Below are 22064 nucleotides of genomic sequence, written 5' to 3' on the forward strand. Positions count from 1 at the left end.
AGAAAGAACAAATGTCGGAGAGGTTGTGGAGAAAGGCGAACCCTCTTACACTGTTCGTGGGAATGCAAGTTGGTACAGCCACTTTGGAAAACAATGTGGAGGTTCCTCAAAAAATTAAAAATAGAGCTACCCTTTGACCTAGCAATTGCGCTACTGGGTATTTACCCCAGAAACACAGGTATAGTGAAAAGAAGGGCCATATGCACCCCAATGTCCACAGCAGCAATGTCCAGAATAGCCCACCTGTGGCAGGAGCCGAGATGCCTTTCAACAGACAAATGGATAAAGAAGATGTGGTCCATATATACAGTGGAATATGACTCAGCCATCAGAAAGGATGAATACCCAACTTTTGCATCAACATGGATGGGACTGGAGGGGATTATGCTAAGTGAAATAAGTCAAGAAGAGAAAATCAATTATATGGTTTCACTTATTGTGGAACATAAGGAACAGCATGGAGGACATTAGGAGAAGCAAGGGAAAAATGAAGGGGGGAGAGATGAACCATGAGAAGGAAACAAACTGAGGGTTCTAGAGGGGAGGAGGGTGGGGGATGGGTTAGCCCGGTGATCGGTATAAAGGCGGGCACGTATTGCATGGAGTACCATGTTATATGCAAACAATCATGGAGCACTACATCAAAAACTAATGATGTACTGTATGGTGACATAAAAAAAAAATTTATAGAATCAAGTGTTAGAGAAGAAAAAATATCTGAAATTAATGACCTGAGAGCTTGCATCTTAAGAAGCTTGAAAAAGACAAGCTAATTAAACTCAAAATAGGCAAAGGGGAGAAATTAAATAAAGATAAGAGCAAAAATAAGTGAAATAGAATACAAAGACAACAGAGAAAAACAGTGAAACCTTCTGTTTTTTTCTTAAAAAAAAAAGTGACCATGGTAGCATTCCAAATGGATATAATTAAGGACACAAGCCCTGTGTGATTCTAAACTGTATCTTTTTGCTATAAAGGACATTATTGTGACAATTGATGAAATCTGAATGGAGCTGGAGGATGAAATAGAAACCCTGTATTGATGTAAATCTCCCGATTTTAAGATCGGTGCTGTGATCGTGGGGGAAATTTTTCTTTTTTTTCTTGGAAATATGACATGTTAAAGCATTTGAAGGTTAAAAGGTATCCTCAAATAGTTCAAAGGGGGAGTTTTTGTACTATACGTGAAACACTTCTGTAAGTTTGAGATTTTTTTCAAAATTAAACAACAAAAATCCTAAAAAAAAAAGTCCGTGAAATTAATAAACCTCTAAGCAGCATGATCATGAAAAAGAAGACAGAAATTATCAATATTCAGAGTAAATGAGGCAACATAACTACAGATCCTACAGGCATTATATAGGTAATAAGACAATATTGTTAGCAACTATGCCAATACATTCAACTTAGATGAAATGGACAAATTCTATTAAGGACACCAACTACTAAAGGTCACCCCCCAAAAAAATATCCCTACTGAAGAAATTAACAGTTAAAAACCTCATGATGAGAACTTCAGGACCTGATGATTTCCCTGAATTCTACCAAACATTTTAGGAAGAAATAATGTGAATTCTACACAAACTCTGAAAAGAGAGGCGGAGGAAATACATCCCAACTCATTTTATGAGGCTAACATTACCCTGATACCAAAACCAAAGACATTACAGGAGAACTACGGATACCCCTGATGAACAAAAATGCAAAAATCCATAGGAAAATGGTAACAAACCAAATTCATTAATATGCAGATAGAAATAATATACCATGAATAAGTTGGGTTTATCTCGGGAATGCAAGTTTGTTTAACATTTGAAAACCGATCAGTGTAGTTTGCCACTGATTAACAGAATAAAGGAGAAAAATCATATGAGCATCAATAAGTACAAAGACATTTAAATTCATGAAGTGTCTGGGTGGCTAAGTCTGCTGAGCATCTGACTCTTGGTTTCTGCTCAGGTCACGATCTCATGAGTCATGAGATCTAACCCTATGGTGGGCTCCCTGCTCAGTGGGGAGTCTGCTTGAAGATTCTCTTCCTCTTCTCCACCCACTTGTGCTTGAGCTCATGCTCTCTCTGAAATAAATAAGTCTTTAAAAACAAAATAAAAAATTCAGTATTCATGGTAAAAACTCAGCACCTTCCTTCATCCCTAATTAATTCAGTACATAAGCCAGTTGGTGAAGCTGAGGGAGGAAGCCATCCACAGAAGCTAACTGTGGCATCCTTGTTGGGAATTGGAGTCCAAGTGAGGAATGTAGGAGTCTATATAGTAATATTTTTTAAATGAAAATAAATAATGAGGAAAAGACAAAACCCTTCCTTATAGTAGAATCTTAACAAACAAATGTAGGAGAAATAATGGAACTAGAAAATTACTATTTGATAGCTATCATAGAAATAGTTCATTCAGGTAAGAAACATTAATAGATGCTAAAACTAGTGGAAGAAAGTTTGATGAGGTATGAGATATTAACATGGTCTCAATGTATCTCCCAAATATTTATTAACAGCGAAGTATAAGAAATAACTGGATGGTAGAGAAGTGTGACAGATACCACCATTATCCCAGTAGTGGGATAAATTGAAATTGTGTCCCATTCGACAAGATGCAATGAAAGGAACACACGTCACTTCTGTAGTATTCCTGCCAAAGGTACATAATCTGATTCTAGTCATGAGGAAATATTAGACAAACCCAAATTTGGGGATATAGTCTGTGAAATAATATAGTTTTCAAAGTTATCAGTCATGAAAGGGAAAATCTGAGGAACTGTCCCAGACTGAAAGAAACTAGAGGCATGACAACAATATGTAATTCTGAACAGTGTGTAATACAATATATAATTCTGACCTGTCATACACTACATAATCCTTTTGTTGTAAAGGGCATATTGGAACAATCGGCAAAACTTGAACGGAATCTGGGGACCATATGGTAGTAATACATCACTCTAAATGTCCTGATTTTTATGTTTGACAATGTCCCTATTTTGTAGGACATCAAATCAACTTAATCTCAGTTGGTTCAGGGGAGAAAAGTTCTATATATTGTATTTTTACTTTTCTGCAAGCTTGTGTATGTTTTTAAAAATCTGTTGGAAAACACTTGATAAGAAGGTAAAATTTATTTATTTGAAAAATCTACATACCTGATCTAATGTTACTGAATAACAGAAAATAAACAATTTTAGTAGATCAATTAGAGAGTATTCTTTTCCTCCTATATATTGAGTAGCATGTAAAAGTGTCCCTCATTTTGGATGTTTAAGTTTTTCTTTTTTTTCTAATTTTTGGTAAGATTTCTTGTGTCTTTTCTTTTAGAACGAATGTCCTGATACTTACTAAGGTAGCATAATTTTTCTCCGTTTATCTTCAAAGGTTGCTCAAGAAACAGATGTTAGAGCCCAGATTCGTCTGCAGTTTCGTGATGTCAATGGAGAACTTATAGCTGTACAGAGGTCTATGGTGTGTACTCAGAAAAGCAAAAAGACAGAATTTAAAACCCTGGAAGGAGTCATTACTAGAACAAAGTAGGTGTTTATTTATATTTGAATATCTGTTCATTTTCAGTCTTTTAGGTTCATAAGAACCTAATGGGTTTTTTCCCATTATTTTAGGGGAGCATGTTAATTTTTTTAAACAGACTTTATTTTTTAGAGCAGTTTTAGGTTCTCAGCAAAACTGAGCAGAAAGTAGAGTTCCTGTGTGCTCCCTGCCCCTTCACATGTATGGCTTCATCCTCTATGAACATTTGTTGTTTGATCTGTTTATCAGTTAAATAGAATGATCCCATTAAAGATTTAGTGATAATGCTACATTCCTTTGAGTAATTTATGAACAGTTGCTCAGTTGAAGGTGCACAATCACTCAAATATAGATTGAATGAATGGAAAATGCTAGTATCATGTGTAGGAGTGGGTGAGATAAGAAGCATACCAATAGGAAAGAGATAATTCGTCCCTTTCGACTGTTACCTTTGTTGGAGGGAGGTATTTTGTAATGGGTATGGATTTTGGAATTAGGCTGCCCTGGCTTCAAAGCTTTATCCTTGTTGAGCACATTACTTAATTGTCCCCTTGCCCCTCCCTTTTACTTGTTCATTTATTTGTTCAACTAATGAAGTAATTCCTTTAATTAATAACATTTACAACCCATTATTTGCTAGAGGCAGTATTTTGGCTACTAGCTCCTTAAGCAGGTTTGTTTCCTTGGCATTTAAACACACTCAGGTCTCTCCCACACCCCTTGAATTTCATTCCATGCCAATTACTGTCTGTCTCCATCTTGCCCTTTCCAGCCGGTCTTCTCAAGAAGAGTTGTTGACACTATCTCCATTGCTGTTCCTCCTCCTCACTCCTCCTCCAGCCCTATTTTATTCCTCTACTGAAACAGTTCTAACTAAGGTCACTACATTAATTAGGATAATGCTACTGCTTTACAAAATAGATCTCGTAGCAAGCCTGTGTTTTTTTATTTGTAAAATAGGGATTCATTATTACTACATATATCTTAGATGTTTTAAGGATTGAGCTAATGCATATAAAACACTTAACAGGTAGTAAGAGCTCATGTATTAGTTTTCCATGACTGCAAAACAAACCACAGACTTAGTGGTTTAAAACAATACACATTTATTATCTTATAGTTCTGTAATTTATAAGTCTGAGTTGTGGGTCTCACTGGCTTAAAATCAAGATGGTGGCAGGGGGGTGTTTCTTTCTGGAGGCTCCAGGGAAGATCTATTTCCGGGCCCTTTTACAGTCCACCCACATGCCTTGGCTCATGGCCCTCCTTCATCTTCAAAGCCAGCAATAGTGGGCAGAGTTCTCACAGTACATCACTCTGACCTTCTCTTCGGCCTCCCTCTCCCAATTAAGGACCTTGTGATTGTGTCGACCCACCATAATAATCCAGGGTAATTCCTCTATTTAGGGTCCAGGTGATAAGCAACCTTAACTCCATCTATCATCGTTATTCTGCTATGTAACCCAACAGATTCACAAATTCCAGGGATTAGGATGTAAGTATCTTTGAAGCGCCATTGTTCTGTGCACTGTAATTCAGTAAATGGCAGCTGTTAATAACTTCTTGAAAATCTTTAATAGTCTTCCATGACACGACACTGTTCTCTTCTTCACGGCCACATCCTCCCCAGCCAGTAAAGGTAGGAGTTCGACAGGCTCCTAGATCCTCTCCTATTTCTGCTCTATATTCTCTTCCTAGTGAATCTCATTCATATCCGTTGCTCAGATTACTGTATATTCATAGGTGACTCAGAGATTTAGGTCTCCAGACCTTTATTTCTAGACCCATGTACGCAGCTGCCTTTCTCGTGTTCTACCAGCTCTTTCAAAGACACCTCAGATTCAAAAAGTTCAAAACCAAGCTCATGAGTCCTTCCCCTTGACACCTAAAAAACCTCCCACAACCTGATACTCTTGCAGTGCTCCTCATTGCAGTGAATGGCACTCCCATCAATCCACTGACACAAACCAATAACCTGTCTCTCTTGACACCTCATTACCAGGTCCTATGGATTTAACCTAGATGTCTGTTGAGTCTTTCTTTCCATCTGTGCAATGACCATTCTAGTTCAAGCTACCATCATCTTTCCCTGGTCTAATGGGATAACCTCCTATTCTGTGTCCATTCTATACCCCTACAAAACATTCTCAGTGTATTCGGTGTAGTATTTTCAAAACACATATTGGAATATATAAATGATAGTAAATACAGACACTACTTCTGCCCACCTAATCTAGTTATTAACAGATACTGCACAGAAGATAGGAAAAGAAAATGTTGAATATGTCCTTCTTATGAAAGATACTGAGAGATCTCTTGGAATCCAAGGGCAGGGATGCTCCTGGCCCTAGTTATAATGATGTAGGGAACTTATCTTTTATTTATTTTTTATTTTTATTTTTTGAGGGGAACTTACCTTTTAAAAGACCCTAAGGCACTTCTGTCTTTTGGATTGCTTTGTCAGTGTGACCTTAGAAGTTGAGGTCTACTGATTAAGATTTGCTTGGATTTGCTTAGGTAAGCATCACTAAAGTTTGCCTTTGTTCTCTGTTTACAGTGTGTCTGTTACTGAACAATCCCTATCTAAACAATACAGTCTTTAGATGTCTTTGTTTAAGGCACTGTTGCCTGTCTGCTGTGGATCATCCTGTTTTATTCTTTTAAGTCTCTTACTTTTCTTATTTTTAAATTCTGGGGATGGAAGATAGTTTCCTCTGTTTATTGTCTATAAATATTTTAAGTTACTATATTTCGAATTCCAAACATGTAAAAAAAAATTAATTCTGGCATCATTTCCTATCCTGCCCTGTTTTACATACTTTTTCATCATTGAACTGCTGAATCATTTAAACTTTTTACCATGAGGAACCTACTGTAATGGGATGGATGAGAGGACTTTTTTTTTTTCCTTTTTTTTTTGACAAGTACAGTGTAAAGGAATGATTAAACAGGTACAAATGGAGGGGTTTTGGTTGTTTTTTTTTTAACAAAATTCTTGATTTTTGTTTTCTGTAGGCATGGTGAGAAGGTCAGTCTCAGCTCTAAGTGTGCAGAAATTGACCGAGAGATGATAAGTTCTCTTGGGGTTTCCAGGTCTGTGCTAAATAATGTCATTTTTTGTCACCAAGAAGACTCTAATTGGCCTTTAAGTGAAGGAAAGGCTCTGAAGCAAAAATTTGATGAGATTTTTTCAGCAACAAGGTTTGTAACCTTTAGCGAGACTATAAAAACCCATTAAGTTATTGAGCCATGGTTGCAATTTGGATGCTTCTTTTTTAAAAGAAAATCTTCTAAAAGTAAAAAAGTTATCAGTTATTACCTGTCATCCAGTAACAACCACTGGGCATATTTCCTTTCTGTTTTCATTCTGTACATCTTTATTGGCCTGGTTGATAATTTATATGTCACTTTTTCATTTACCATTATATCATAAGCATTTTCTAAGTTATTAATAACTCTGTAAATGTCATCTTAACAACTATGTAATACTCCATTGTTTAAATCTACTGTAATTCCCTTGGACAGAAGTTTGATTTTTATTTAATATCTCCAAAGGTACATAAAAGCCTTGGAAACACTTCGGCAGGTACGACAGACACAAGGTCAGAAAGTAAAAGAATGTCAAACGGAACTAAAATATTTGAAGCAAAATAAGGAAAAAGCTTGTGAGATACGTGACCAGATTACTAGTAAGGAAGCCCAGTTAACATCCTCAAAGGAAATTGTCAAATCCTATGAGAACGAACTTGATCCATTGAAGGTAAGAAGGTCACATTTTATCATGGTAGCATCCCTGAAAGCACTTTATTTTTATATAAATTTGAATGTTGTATATATTTCTTGAAAAAAATATCACTCTATAATGTCATGGTTAATATCTTAGTTCTTTATTGGGTGGTTAGTCTTAGAATTGCCCAAAGAGCTTGAATTTGAGAGTAAACAAATTCGTACCATCATACTAAGTTACTGAGGTATATCTTTAGTTGTTGAATAATGACCCAACCTTATACATTACTGTATTCTTAAGGAGACCTTTTTTTTTTTTTTTTTTAAGATTTTGCTTATTTGACAGAGAGACAGCCAGAGAGGGAACACAAGCAGGGGGAGTGGGTGAGGGAGAAGCCGGCCTCCCGCTGAGCAGGGAGCCTGATGCGGGGCTTTATCTCAGGACCCTGGGATCATGACTCAAGCTGAAGGCAGACACTTAAGGACTGAGCCACCCAGTTGCCCCGAGATTTTTATTTTTTAATTGACACATCTTTCCAGGGAATTTTTATAATTTTCAGGATGTTCTTGACATTGCATAAAATTTGGAATTGATGCATAACATGTTGATATATTTGACAGTTTTCTAAACTCTTGTGATTTATAAGAAAGGCCATAAAGACCGCAAGTAAAAATGTGTGCTTCCTAAACATTTATTGAGTATTTCCTGTGTGCAAGGGGTATACAAGGTATACTATGCTTGGGGTTACAGGTACAAGGAGAACTATAGTGATGTCCTTGCTCTTAAAGTGTTCCTAGCTTAAATAAGTAAGAGCATCCTTGAAAATGGCTATTTTCTAGGTTTCAAATAGTAGAAGAATTTTTTTAAAAATTATTTAAAAGTTAACTGATTTGGCTCTTAAATTCATCTCTAAATACTGGTATAGATTATTTTTTAATTTTTATTTATTTATTCATTTATTTAAAAAGTTTTTATTTTAATCATCTGATGGTCATCATGACAAAGGTATTCCTTAATCCCCATCATTTATTTAACCTATCCTCCTGCCCACTTCCCCTCTGATAATCATCAGTTTGTTCTCCATAGTTAAAAGTCTGTTTCTTGGAGCACCTGGGTGGCTCAGTCGGTTAAGCCTCTGACTTTTGCTCAGGTCACGATCCCAGAGTGCTGGGATCAAGCCCCACGTGGGGCTCCCTTCTCAGTGGGGAGCCTGCTTCTCCCTCTCCCTCTGCCGCTCCCCCTGCCGCTCCCCCCTGCTTGTGTTTGCTCTTTCTCTCTCTTTCTCTGTCAAATAAATAAATAAAATCGTTAAAAAAAAGTCTTATTTTGTCTCCTTTTTTATTTTGCCTTTGTTCGTTTTGTTTCTTAATTCCACGTATGAGTGAAATAAATTAGTCTTTCTCTGACTCATTTCACTTAGCATTCTATTTTCTAGTTCCATCCATGTTGTTGCAAATGGCAAGATTTCATTCTTTTTTTTATGGCTGAGTAATAGTCCATTGTCTCTATAAAGCACATCTTTATCCATTCTCCAGTCGATGGCACTTGGGCTGCTTCCATATCTCAGCATTGTAAATCATGCTGCTATAAACATAGGGGTGCATGTATCCCTCCGAATGAGTGTTCTTGTATACTCTGGGTAATACCCAGTAGTGCAATTGCTAGATCATAAGGTAGTTCTATTTTTAACTTTTCACTCTTTTCCAGAGCATTCCCACCAATAGGGAACAAGCACTCCTTTTTCTCCATATCCTCAATAGCATCTTGTAATTTTACCTATTCTCACAGGTGTGAGATGGTATCTCATTGTAGTTTTGATTTGCATTTCCCTGATGATCAGTAACGTTGAGCATCTTTTCATGTGTCTGTTTGCTATCTTGATGTCTTCTTTTTTTTTTTTTTTCCATTGGAAACTGCTTTATTACCCTGAGTATAACAAATAGAACACAGTCACAGTATAAAAAAACAGCAGGAAGTAGGTGCAGGCAATGACACAAAGTATGCACTGGGGACACGCTCCTTTCAGGGTCTGCAGCTAGTTACTTGGAAAAAGCCAGTTAGGATTGTAAAAATTTTCTCTTTAATAACAATAATTTCACTAAAATTATACAAAGTACATTCAGTACTTAAGGGGAGGGAGGAAGCCAGTTTGGCCTGGAAGCATCATCTGTTGACTCCAACAAAGGAAGCCCAGCTGGGCTGGGAGGGTGGAGGTCTGGTTGTAAAAAATAAAAACGTGGATGGGTTAAAAACAAGGCCCCCCCCACCAGGAAGCAGGGTGAGCGTGCACGTTCCTGGGAGGGCGGGAGGCCCAGCCGGCATGCTGCTGCTGGGCCTGGGCTGGTGCTCAGGCGGGCTCCAAGTGGGTGGGGGGCAGGTTTTTATGCTTGAAATACTGCACGACTTGTTGGGGCAGTTCCGCCAGCACAGCTTTGGCCAAGGTCTCTCTCGCTGCATTGCGGAACTCTCGGAAGGTCACGAACTGCACGATATCACGGGCTGCCTCCTCCCCGGTGTGCGAGCGCGGTGTGCGAGCGCAGTGTGCGGCTGTCCCCGTCCAGGAACTCCATGGCGGCGAAGTCGGCGTTGCCCACGCCCACGATGATGATGGACATGGGCAGCTTGGAAGCCTGCACCACGGTGTGGCGCGTCTCCTCCATGTCACTGATGACGCCATCCGTGATGATGAGGAGGATGAAGTATTGCGTGGCCGTCTGCTGCTGTGTGGCCTGGGCCGCAAACTGCGCCACGTGGTTGACGATGGGAGAGAAGTTGGTGGGACCATAGAAACGGATATGGGGCAGGCAAGCCGCGTATGCCTGGGCGATGCCATCCACACCTGAGCAGAAGGGGTTGGTGGGGTTGAAGTTGATGGCAAACTCATGGGAGACCTTCCAGTCTGGGGGTAACTGGGCCCCAAAGCCCAGAGCCGGAAACATCTTATCACTGTCGTAGTCCTGAATGATCTGCCCAACAGCCCAGATGGCCGACAGATACTCGTTGGTGCCCATGGGGTTGATACAGTGCAAAGAGGAAGGGTCAAGGGGATTCCCGTTGGAGGCTGTGAAGTCTATCCCAACAGTGAACATGAGCTGGCAGCCTCCCAGGATGTAGTCCAGGAAGGAGTAGTCCCGGTTTATCTCGCAGGAACGCAGGATAATGATGCCTGAGTTTTTATAGTTCTTCTTCTTCCTTTGCTTCTTGGGGTTGATGTACTCAAACTCCAGCGGGACGCCATCACGAGCCTCACACATCTGCGACACCGACGTCTGGAACTCGCCGATGAAGTCATGGCCCCCGTCATTGTCATAGTCGTAGCACATGACCTGGATGGGCTTCTCCACGTCCCCATCACACAGGGATACCAATGGGACAGTGAATGGTTTCCACACAGGGTCCAGCGTGTACTTGATCACCTCAGTCCTGTGAACCAGCATCCACTTGCCATCATCTCCTGGTTTATAAAACTCAAGAAATGGGTCTGACTTTCCGAAGAGGTCCTTCTTGTCCAGCTTCCTGCCCGCCAGACTCAGTGTGATGACCTGGTTGTCCGACAGCTCCTGGGCGGCGACCGTAATCAAGCCCTTCCCTGCAGGCTTGTCATTCATCAGCATCAGAGGCCGAGTGATCTTGCTGGAGACGATCGTGCCCAGGCTGCAGGAGAACTGGCCCAGGAAATCATGCTCTTCCAGCTGTGTGCTGGACTTGTCCTGGTCGAACAGGGCGCACTTGAGCTTCTGCACTTCCTCGAAGTGGTAGTCAAGGACGAACTTCTTGGAGAACGCGGGGTTGAGGTTGTTGACCGCGGTTTCCGTCCTGTCATACTCAATCCACCTGCCGTCGCTCTCTGTAAAGAGGACACAGAAGGGGTCAGACTTGGAGGTCACATCCCGGTCCAGCAGGTTCTGGCCACTCACTGACAGCTCCACCTTGCACACGCAATACTGAGAGCCCACGGGTGCTACCCCCGTGGCCGGGGCGCCCCCACTAGGGATGTAGGCCATGGGGGTTGGTGGTGGTGGCAGCAGTTCCTGGCGGTCGCGGGTCCCGCGGGCGCCGCCGCTCTCACGGCGCGGCCGCCGCTGCCGCTGCCCGCACTCCGGGCCGCCGGGGCATCCCGGGGCGCTCCCCTGCTCGGCGGGGCCCGCAGGCGCGGGACAGACTCACGGCGCTGTCCGCGCGGCCCTGGCCAGCTCGCGTGCGCTCGCAGCCGCTCGGGCTATCTTGATGTCTTCTTTAGAGAAATGTCTGTTCATGTCTTATGCCCATTTTTTAATTGGATTATTTGTTTTTCGGGTGTTGAGTTGTATCAGTTCTTTATATGTTCCGAATACTAGCCCTTTATTGGATATGTCATTTGTAAATATCTTCTCCCATTCCGTAAGTTACTTTTTAGTTTTGATGGCTTCTTTCACTGTGCAAAAGCTTTTTATTTCAGTGTAATCCCAGTAGGTTTTTTTTGCTTTTATTTCCCTTCCCTGAAGGGACCTGTATAGAAAAAAGTTGCTATGGCTTGTGTTGGAGAAATTACTGCCTGTGCTCTCTTCTAGGACTTTTATAGTTTAAAGTCTCGCATTTAGGTCTTTAATCCATTTTATTTTTGTGTATGGTATAAGAAAGTGATCCAGTTTAATTCTTTCACATGTAGCTGACCAGTTTTCCCAATACCATTTGTTCTTGGATATTCTTTCCTGCTTTGTCGAAGATTAATTGACCATATTATTGTGGGTTAATTTCTGGATTTTCTGTTCTATTGATCTGTGTGTCTGTTTTTGTGCCAGTACTATATTATTGTGATCACTACAGCTTTGTAATATAACTTGAATTCTGGAATTGTGACATCTCCAGTTTTGCCTTTCTTTTTCAAGATTGCTGTGGCTCTTTGGGGTCTTTTGTGGTTCCGTACAGATTTTTGGATTGTTTATTCTAGTTCTGTGAAGAATACTGTTGGTATTTTGATAGGGATTGCATTAAATCTGTAGATTGCTTTGGGTGGTATAGACATTTCAACAGTATTTGTTCTTCCAGCCTATGGGCATGGAATGTCTTCCCACTTCTTTGTGTCATTTTCATTTTCTTTCATCAGTATTCTATAGTTTTCAGAGTACAGGTCTTTGGCCTCTTTGGTTAGGTTTACTCCTAGGTGTCTTATTATTTTTGGTGCAATTGTAAATGGGATTGTTTTCTTAATTTCTTTTTCTGCTGCTTCATTATTGGTGTATAGAAATACAATTGGTGGGGCGCCTGGGTGGCTCAGTTGGTTAAGCGACTGCCTTCGGCTCAGGTCATGATCCTGGAGTCCCGGGATCGAGTCCCACATCGGGCTCCCTGCTCAGCGGCGAGTCTGCTTCTCCCTCTGACCCTCTTCCCCCTTGTGCTCTCTATCTCTCATTCTCTCTCTCTCAAATAAATAAATAAAATCTTTAAAAAAATAAAAATAAAAAAAAGAAATACAATTGGTTTTGTCTCCTTTGATTTTACTGAATTTGTTTATCAGTTCTAATAGTTTTTTGGTGGTTTTTCTGGTAATATACATATATATGTAATATATACATATATGTAGTATGTATAACATGTATAATATACATGTAGTATACGCATATATGTATAGTATGTACACTGTATTGTTTAGTATGTTTACGATAGTATGTATATGGTATACTGTGTATTTCCAATATATAGTATCATGTCATCTGCAAATAATCAAAATTTTACTTCTTCCTTACCAGTTTGGAGGCCTTTTGTTTTTTAGTTGTCTGATTGCTGTGGCTAAGACTTGTATTACTATATTGAATAAAAGTTTTGTTCCTGACCTTGGGGAATGGTTCTCAGTCTTTCCCTGTTGAGGGTGGTTTTAGCTGTGTGTTTTTCATAGATGGGCTTTATTATGTTGAGGTGTGTCCCCTCTAAACCTACTTTGTTGAGAGTTTTTGTCATGAATGGATGTTGTATTTGTCAAATGCTTTTTCTGCGTCTATTGAAATGATCCTAAGTTTCTTAACCTTTATCTTATTGATGTGATGCATCATACTGATTGATTTGCAAATATTGAACCAACTTTGTAACCCAGAAATAAATACTACTTGGTCATGGTGAATTATTTTTTTTTAAGATTTTATTTATTGAGAGACAGGGAAAGACAAAGCATGAGCAGTGGGGAGGAGGCAGAGGGAGACCAAAGGCAGATACTTAACTGACTGAGCCACGCAGGTGCCCTGATTATTTATTGTTGGATTTGGTTTGCTAGTATTTTGTTGAGGATTTTTACATCTCTGTTCATCAGAGATGCTGGCCTGTAGTTCTCTTTTTTTTTTTATGGTGTCTTTATCTGGTTTTTGTATCAGAGTAGTGCTGGCCTCATAGAATGAATTTGGGAGTTTTCCTTCCTTTCAATTTTTTTGGAATAGTTTGAGAAGGATGGGTATTAATGCTTCCTTAAATGTTTGGTAGAACTTACTTGTGAAGCCATGTGGTCCTGAAGTTTTGTTTGTTGGGAGTTTTTTTTGTTTTGTTTTTTAAGGTTTTATTTATTTGTGAGAGAGAGAGAAATCCCGAGCCGGTGGGGGAGGGGAGAAGAGGTTTGTTTGGGTTTTGTTTGCTCTTTCTCTAGCACCTTTAGGTGTAAGGTTAGGTTGTTTATTTGAGATATTTCTTCTTTAGGTAGGTCTCTATTGCTATAAATTTCTCTCTCAGAACAACAACTGCTATGTCCCAACAATTTTGAACTGTTGTGTTTCATTTTCATTTGTTTCCATGTACTTTTTTTTAAAGTTCTATTTATTTTTTTAGTAATCTCTTCACCCAGCATGGGGCTTGAATTTACAACCCTGAGATCAGGAGTCGCACGCTCCTCCAACCGAGCCTACCATGTACCCCTCCATGTACTTTTTTGTTTCTTCTTTTATTTTCTGGTTGACACGTTCATTGTTAGTAGCATGTTATTTAACCTCTATGTATTTAGTGTCACATTTTTTCTTGTGACTGATGTCTAGTTTCACAGCTTTGGGGTCAGAAAAGATGTGCCTCCTGAATCTGGTATCTCCTTAATCTCTTCCAGATTAAGGAAGTTTTCAGCTATTATTTCTTCAGATAAATTCTCTGCCCCATTTTCTCTCTCTTCCTCCTCTTCTTCTGGGACTCCTATAATACAAATGTTATGTTTGGTGGAGTCACTGAGTTCCCAAAGTCTGTTCTCTTTTTTTTTTTTTTTTTTTAAGATTTTATTTATGTATTTGTCAGGGAGAGAGCACAAGCAGGGGGAGCGTCAAGCAGAGGGAGAAGTAGGCTCCCCGCTGAGCGAGGAGCCCAATGCGGTACTTGATCCCAGGACCCTAGAATCATGACCTGAGCCGAAGGCAAATGCACAACCGACTGAGCCACCCAGGCGTCCCTGTCTGTTCTCATTTTGCGTAATTTTTTTGTCCCTTTTATTCAGTTTGATGACTTTCCATTAGTCTCTCTTGTGGGTCACTGTATCTTTCTTCTGCTTCTTCCAGCATGCTGTTCATTCCATCAAGTGTGTTTCTCATTTCATTTACTGAGCCCTTTATCTCTGCTATGTCATTATCTCTGTGTTAATGGTCTCAGTGATGTCTTCCCCTCTTTTCCCAAGTCCAGTGAGTATCCTTATCATCATTGCTTTAAGTTCTCCAACAGGCATGTTACTTATTTCTGTTTCACTTAGATCTCTGGCTGTGGCCTTGTCCTTTTCTTAGATTTGGGACAAATACTTCTGTCTTCTCATTTTGTCTAAGTCTCTGTGCCTGTTAGTGTGTGTCAGGAAAGTCAGCTATGCTTCCTATTTTTGAGGGGAAAGGCTTTTATGAAGAAGAGGTCCTACAGTGCCCTGCAGTGTAGCGTCCCCTGTTCTCTGGGGCCTGGTGCTTCTGGGAGCATGTCCTGTGTGTGCTCCGTGCGCGCCGCTTTTGTGTCCTAGCTCCTTTATCCTTCCAGCCAGTCATTTGCAGAGGCTGTCTCTAGCTGTTGTGGGCGTTGTTGGGTCCCTGGCCTGATGGTGGCACGTTTTAACTAGGTGTACTCTGTTCTGCTTGTGAAATGAGATCTGTCACCACTGCCACTGGAACCGAGGCTCCGCAAAATTCCTGGGTCGGGAGATGCGATGTTGGCAGGGGTTTGGGCCAGTCTTCAGGGGGAGGGGCCCTGCTGCACTGGGACTAAGGTGAGGGTGACTGGGAGCAGAGGTTCCACTGGGGTGGTGGGGGGCATGGTTTGGTGTAAGTTAGGTTATACCAAGTCCAGGGCCGGGCTGCTTCCTGCAGATGGCCCTACTGCTTATGCTTAGGGATGGGGAGGGAAATGGTGCCTGCCAGTTCTTTTGTTCCAGGAGCGGTCTCTGAATGAACATCACCTCTCAAGGACATGCTCTGAGAGGAGCAACTAACCTCCCCACTGTGTGCCCCAGGCACTCTTCAAATTGCTGTTTCCGTGGCTGTTTGCCCTACATTTTCTCCAAGAGCAGCCCCAATGCCCTTTGAGCTTTCCCAGAGCCAAACACGTTGACTTTTAAATCTCCAGGCTCCACTAGTTGCAAGAACTCAAAAAATTCAGGCTCACTCGCTTTCCAGGTGAATTGCTATGGGGATTTGTTTTTCCTTGTGTGCTTCCCTGCATGTTAGTCTGTCTTCTCACCCTTCTCAGTGACTGCTGCTCCTTCCCTACCCCAGGGGCCATAAACCACATCTCTACACTTCCTGTCTTCTTCACTGTGACTTCTTCTCTACCTTTAGTTGTGGAGTTTGTTCTGCCAGACTTCAGATAGATTTCTGGGGTATTGAGGATGATTTGATAGTTACCTACTTGTATTTGTGGGGTGAGGTGAGCCTAGGGTCCTCCTACTCCATTGCCATTTTCCAACCTCCTGGTATAGATTTTTGAATTGTAAACTAGAAAAGCTTTGGTTTTATTTCTGTTCTAGTACCCATTGACATTATTGCATTATTTAGCGAATATTGTTTTTTGCGTAGCACTGTACCAGGTGCTCTTGGGGATGATGAGGCCAAAAACTTGGACCTTCCCTTAAAAGAACTTAAAATATATTAGGAGAAACAAGGAAACTTTTTAAGAAGATAGGATCACAAAGGAGTAATTTGAAGAGCTATGCAAATAATACTGTTTAAAGCATACGTTCTTTAGCAGCTAAAAGGTGGTGGCTGTAGCACAAGTGAGGAAAGAAAAAAGAGATAAATTGGACTTCCTCGAAATAAAAAACTTGTTTTGCAGACTACATCATCGAGAAGCAAAACGACAACCCACAAAAAGGGAGAAAATAATTGCCAGTTATATATCTAAAAAGGGACCTTTTTCTGGAATATATAACGAACTCTTATAACTCAATAATTAAAAAAATAACAAATTGAAAATGTGCAAAGGATCTAACTAGATATTTCTCTAAAGAAGGTATCTATGTGTCCGAAAACACATGAAAAGATGTTTGACATCATTATTCTTCAGGAACATACAAATCAAAATCACAGAGTGGCTGTAAATCAAAAAGATGTATAATTAGTGTTAATAAGGATAGGGAGAAATTGGAACCCTCATATATGCTGGTGGCAATGTAAAATGGTATATCCGACATTGGAAAACAGTTCAGCAATTCCTTGAAATGTTAAAACATAGAGTTAACATATGATCCAGCAATTTTACTCCTTTAGTATCTTACTCCCAGGGGCGCCTGGGTGGCTCAGTCATTAAGCATCTGCCTTTCGCTCAGGTCATGATCCCAGAGTCCTGGGATTGAGCCCCACATCAGGCTTCCCCACTCAGCAGGAAGACTGCTTCTCCATCTCCCACTCCCCCTGCTTGTGTTCCCTCTCTTGCTGTCTCTGTCAAATAAATAAAATCTTAAAAAAAAAAAGTATCTTATACCCAAGAGAAATTAAAAAAAATTCATCTACACAAAAACTTGTATAGGGACGTTCATAGCAGCATTATTCATAATAGCCAAAAAATGGAAACAACTCAGTTGTCCATTAACTGCTGAATAAAATGTGGCATACCCTTACATTGGAATATGATTCAGCCATAAAAAGGAATGAAGTTCTGATACATGCTACAACAGGCAAGAACCTCGAAAACACATTAAGTGAAAGGAGCCAATTACAAAAGACCACATATTGTAGGATTCCATTTATTTGAAATGTCCAAAATAGGCAAATCTATAGAGACAGAAAATTGATTGTGTAGGGTAGGTGGTAGAGAGGAATGAACAGTGACTGCTAATTGGCATAGTTCCCCTTTTGGAAGTTGAACTACCCTAAGATTAGATTGTGGTAATGGTTGCGTGACTCTATGAATATACTAAATAGTGTTAAATTGTACACTTTAAACAGGTGGATTATGGGCGCCTGGGTGGCTCAGTCTGTTAAGTGTCTGCCTTCGGCTCAGGTCATGATCCCCAGGTCCTGTGATCAAGCCCCACATTTGACCTTAAAGGATGGGGAAAAATCAAACTGACAGAGTAGAAGGTGTTTTATATATGTTTGTATTTTTACTTTTTCTTTTAAAAGTAATACGTGCTCACAGTGAAAAAAAATTATAGAAAAATATGAGTTGAAAGTAAGAGGTGCTCTTCCAACTCATTTCTGACCTTCCAAATATAGCCTATTAGCAGTTTTTCTTTTTTTGTATGAATACATTATAAATGTATTTACATCCACATTTTTATATATTTTCACACATGCAACTTATCAAAACAGAATCATGTGAGGAAGAGCCTAGGTTAAGTAAACCAGGATAAAATGAGAGAATTGCATTCAGATTATGGAGAACCAGTGGGCTTAGAATTTAGTTTAATAGACAAAAGAATGATGAATTATGATAAATGTTAGGACGAGTTATTGTGATTACTGTGTATGGATGTTGTGTGGTAATACCCAAGACCCTGGAACACATTTTATCTTCTTTCGGAGCAGCCTGGTTAGAAAGATGACAGGAACACATAAGGTAGAAAAGACAAGAGGCGTAAGGGCTCTGAGGAACAAGAAAGAGAATTTTGTCTGAGATGGCCAGAGGGGGTTACACTGGAATGAATTGGGGATACGATTTTGTTGATCATAAATGGGTAGGTAATTAGAGATGTAGGGACAGTGAAAAGCAAGCTGTTCTTGAACAGTATCAAGGAAATCCATATAGTTGAAATGGAAAATTTATTGTAAAGGGAAGAATGTGAAGGTATGGCAAAGAGATAACAACTGGTATTTATTGAGCAATGCCAGGATTCTAAGGCTGTAGCAATTAGTGAGGTATTGTTTTTTGGGTTTGTTTTTTGTTTTTTTTTTTTCAAATTTTTATTCAGATTCTAGTTAATTAACATGTAGTGTAATACTGGTTTCAGGAGTAGAATTTAGTGATTCATCACACATATATATATTGTTTCTTTATTTGTGTTTAGTTTTGACTAGTTCTCCATGGGTTTAATTTTATTCTCTGTGTCCTTATAGCGTAGCTCAGTGCCTGGCACATAGCAGGTGGTTCAGTAAATATTGATTAAGTGGTTGATTTCAAAGGTTTGGTTTGGTTTTGTTTTAGCTCTGACATACAGGGTTAGGTTTATCCCCTTCATGGAACTAAACATAAGGTTTGAGTCAGATCACCTTCCCAGGAGCCATCTAGAAGACCGCTTCATTTCAAATACTGCATTCATGCTTTCTCATTTTTATAGATTCCCTCTGTCTTTAGGAATTCTGTCATAAACTACTTCATTCTCGTCCCACCACATTCTATCCTGACCCTGGCCCTGTTTTGCCTTCGGGTGGAAATTGCTTGAGAAACTTGTTTTTGAATTCAGAAAACACCTGGCATACTTATTTCTTCCATATGGAAGTTCATGGTTCTTGTATACCTGATAACCCAACTTCTTCATTGTCTCATTTCACACTAACACCTCAGCTTTAAATACTCTGCTATATTTTTTGTTCTTTCTGTTTGTCCTGGCTTCTTTTACTAGGTGGTGTGCTCTGGGAATAGCACCTGGGTTTTGTGCTGCAGGGACTAAACATGTCATAACACTATATGTGAACTACACTGGAATTAAAATAAATTTTAAAGAAAGCAGATTTCAAAGAAGGAATATTCCGGGGGCCCCTGGGTAGCTCAGTCGGTTAAGCGTCTGCCTTCGGCTCAGGTCATGACCCCAGGGTCCTGGGACTGAGTCCCGCATCGGGCTCCTTGCTCAGCGGGAAGCCTGCTTCTCCCCTGCCTGCTGTTCCCCCTGCTTGTGCTTGCTCTCTGTCTCTCTCTGTGTCAAATAAATAAATAAAATCTTAAAAAAAAAATAGAAGAAGAAGGAATACTCCGGACTTACTGGACTGGCTGGATTTAAAGAATGAAGCCACTAGAGGTGTCACGATAGATCCAGCCCAGATAATGCCAGCAAGAGGCAGTGATAGAAGCTGAGAAGATAGAAGCTGAGAAGTTTCTGAGTGTAGTACCGCAGCTGTGAGGTGTTAATATCCAGGGCAAATTGTGTGGATATATTACAATTTGTTCATCCATTCCCTAGTTGATGGATATTAGGCTCTTTCCAGCTTCTAGCTATTAGGAATAAAACTGCTATAAACTTTGGTATACAGGCTTTTCGAGATATCTTTTCAAATCTCTTGGGTAACTTCCTAGTGGTGGGTTGCTAGGTTATATGGAAGTGTATATTTAACCTTATGAGCTGCCAAACTACTTTTGAAAGTGACTGTACCATTTTGTAGTCCTGCCAACATCAAAGAATGCAGTTGCTCTACATCCTGTCACTACTTAGTATTGTCAGTCTTTTTTATTTTAGCCATTGTAGTAGATGCATGGTAGTATCTCTGAGTTGTTTTTTTTTTTTCATTGTAGTTTTAATTTTCACTTTTCTAATGCTTATGGATGTTAAGTGTCTTTTTATGTATCTTCTTTGGCTAAGTTTCTATTCAGATATTTGCTTATTTTGAATGGGATTTTTGTCTTTTGTGGCTGTGAGATTTCTTTTTATTGTGGATGCAAGCCCTTATATAACCATTTTGCAAATACTGTATTTTATTAACTGCTCTTCGAAGAGTAGCAGTTTTTAATTTTGATGAAATCTAATTTATCGTTTTTTTTCTTGTACAGTTTGTTTGGTTTCCTAATTAGGAAATCTTTGCCTGACCCAAAATCACACAGATTTTCTTCTGTGTTTTCTTCTAGAAGTTTTATAATTTGCGTTCTTACATTTAACTCTATGCTTCATTTCAGGTTATATGGTGCAAGGTAAAGTTGAGGTTTACCTTGTTCCAGTCCCCATAGCCTTCAGTGTTAACCATTATACCACCCTGTCTCCAATCTTAACCTCTCTCATCATTAAGAATGTGACTTTATGCACATTGATTCTTCCAAGTCACCTGCTTAGCAAGTAGTCTCATAAGGGTTAGAGTGAATGTATAGCAGCATTTTGCACAATGTCTTCAATATAGTAGGCATTCAATCAATGATAGTTACAAATTATTATTGGTGAAATTACTCATTTTTCCATTTACCTAACATAGTGAACACCAGTTTCTTGTGTTTGGGGATACATTAGTGAACAAAGTTCCTGTTTTTATGGTGATTACATGCTACTTGTTAATATACAAATCACAAGGTATGGTATTACTATAATTTCATTAAATGACATTAAGGGTGCATTTCGGTGAAATGAAAGTGAAAAGCTTACAGTTGATATCTAAGTACTCTAATAGTGTGGTAGTTTAATAAATTAGTTTCTAAAAATATCTCAGAAGAGAAATTGGTCAGCCTTGGAATTATAGAGGCAAACATTAGAAGAGTATCCTCAGCGTCACTCCAGGAAGAGAACACTGAGTCTAGTTGCACATATTCCTTGGAGATTAGGCAACCAGCTGTCCCTAGAAGCCCGCCAGTGAAATCACTTGTCACACTTCACTTGTTCAAGAGTTCTGTGTGCTTGAGCAGACTTTGAGTCAAAATATAGTTTTCCGTGTAAATTTTGCCTTCAGCCTCAGAATGCACTTGTGACTCATAAGATGAGTTTCTAGCCCACACAGTAGATCTGTTTTTTAAAAACAGCCTATTAAAGATTTAAGTTTTTATAATGTGGTACTTTACATAATGTGACTCTACCCAGTGAATGAATGAATTGTGGGAGCTGCTGAGGGCAAGATGTGGGCTTTGAAGTTAGAAGTGGAGTTTAGGGACGCCTGGGTGGCTCAGCTGGTTAAGTGGCTGCCTTTGGCTCAGGTTATGATCCTAGGGTTCTGGGATCAAGTCCCACATTGGACTCCTTGCTCAGCGGAGAGCCTGCTTCTCCTTCTGCCTGCTGCCTGCTTCTCCCTCTGCCTGCCACTTCCCCTGCTTGTGCTCACTGTCTCTCTCTCTGATTTAAAAATAAATAAATAAATAAAATACTAAAAGTGGACTTTAATTATTGCTTTTTTTTTTCTTAGTAGCTGTTAGGAGTTGTGCAAATTATTTAATGTCTCTGATCCTTGGTTTCTCTGTGCTTCTTATAATTTTTAGCATTGTTAGCACTAAATGAGAGATCACTTTTACTAAGTACCTAGCCCAGGACATCTTACTCCTTTTCCTTCATTTGCAGTATAAACTGTAGTGAAATTTATGTACAGTATTCATTTATTTTCAGAATCGTCTAAAAGAAATTGAACAAAATCTCCTTAAAATAACGAGACTTGACAATGAAATTAAAGCCTTGGATAGCCGGAAGAAGCAAATGGAGAAAGATAATAGTGAACTGGAACAGAAAATGGAGAAGGTCTGTGGTGGTAGAATTTTGTTCTTCAAAATTTTGAGATTATTATA

General features: G+C 39.7%; 2 protein-coding genes across 4 annotated transcripts in view; one reads left to right on the top strand and one right to left on the bottom strand.

Moving 5' to 3' along the window:
• The window catches only part of RAD50 (RAD50 double strand break repair protein), a 91791-nt gene that overhangs the window by 15103 nt on the left and 54624 nt on the right, over window positions 1-22064 (top strand). For 2 of the 3 annotated variants that reach the window (XM_027607197.1, XM_027607196.2), the window contains 4 exons: window positions 3383-3534; window positions 6545-6730; window positions 7085-7289; window positions 21889-22017. In XM_027607197.1, the coding sequence (XP_027462998.1) occupies window positions 3383-3534; window positions 6545-6730; window positions 7085-7289; window positions 21889-22017 (672 nt within the window). Of the gene's footprint in view, window positions 1-2543; window positions 2658-3382; window positions 3535-6544; window positions 6731-7084; window positions 7290-21888; window positions 22018-22064 lie in introns of those variants that run through there. The other variant, XM_027607198.2, reaches the window with a different exon arrangement.
• Window positions 9230-11454, bottom strand: LOC113929947 (copine-2-like). The gene is given in 2 exon segments (XM_035727444.1): window positions 9230-9780; window positions 9782-11454. Coding segments are annotated over 2 exon segments (1656 nt in total). The 5' UTR covers window positions 11261-11454; the 3' UTR covers window positions 9230-9603.

Source organism: Zalophus californianus, chromosome 5 (genome assembly GCF_009762305.2).
Source record: "Zalophus californianus isolate mZalCal1 chromosome 5, mZalCal1.pri.v2, whole genome shotgun sequence".
Taxonomy (NCBI): Eukaryota; Metazoa; Chordata; class Mammalia; order Carnivora; family Otariidae; genus Zalophus; species Zalophus californianus.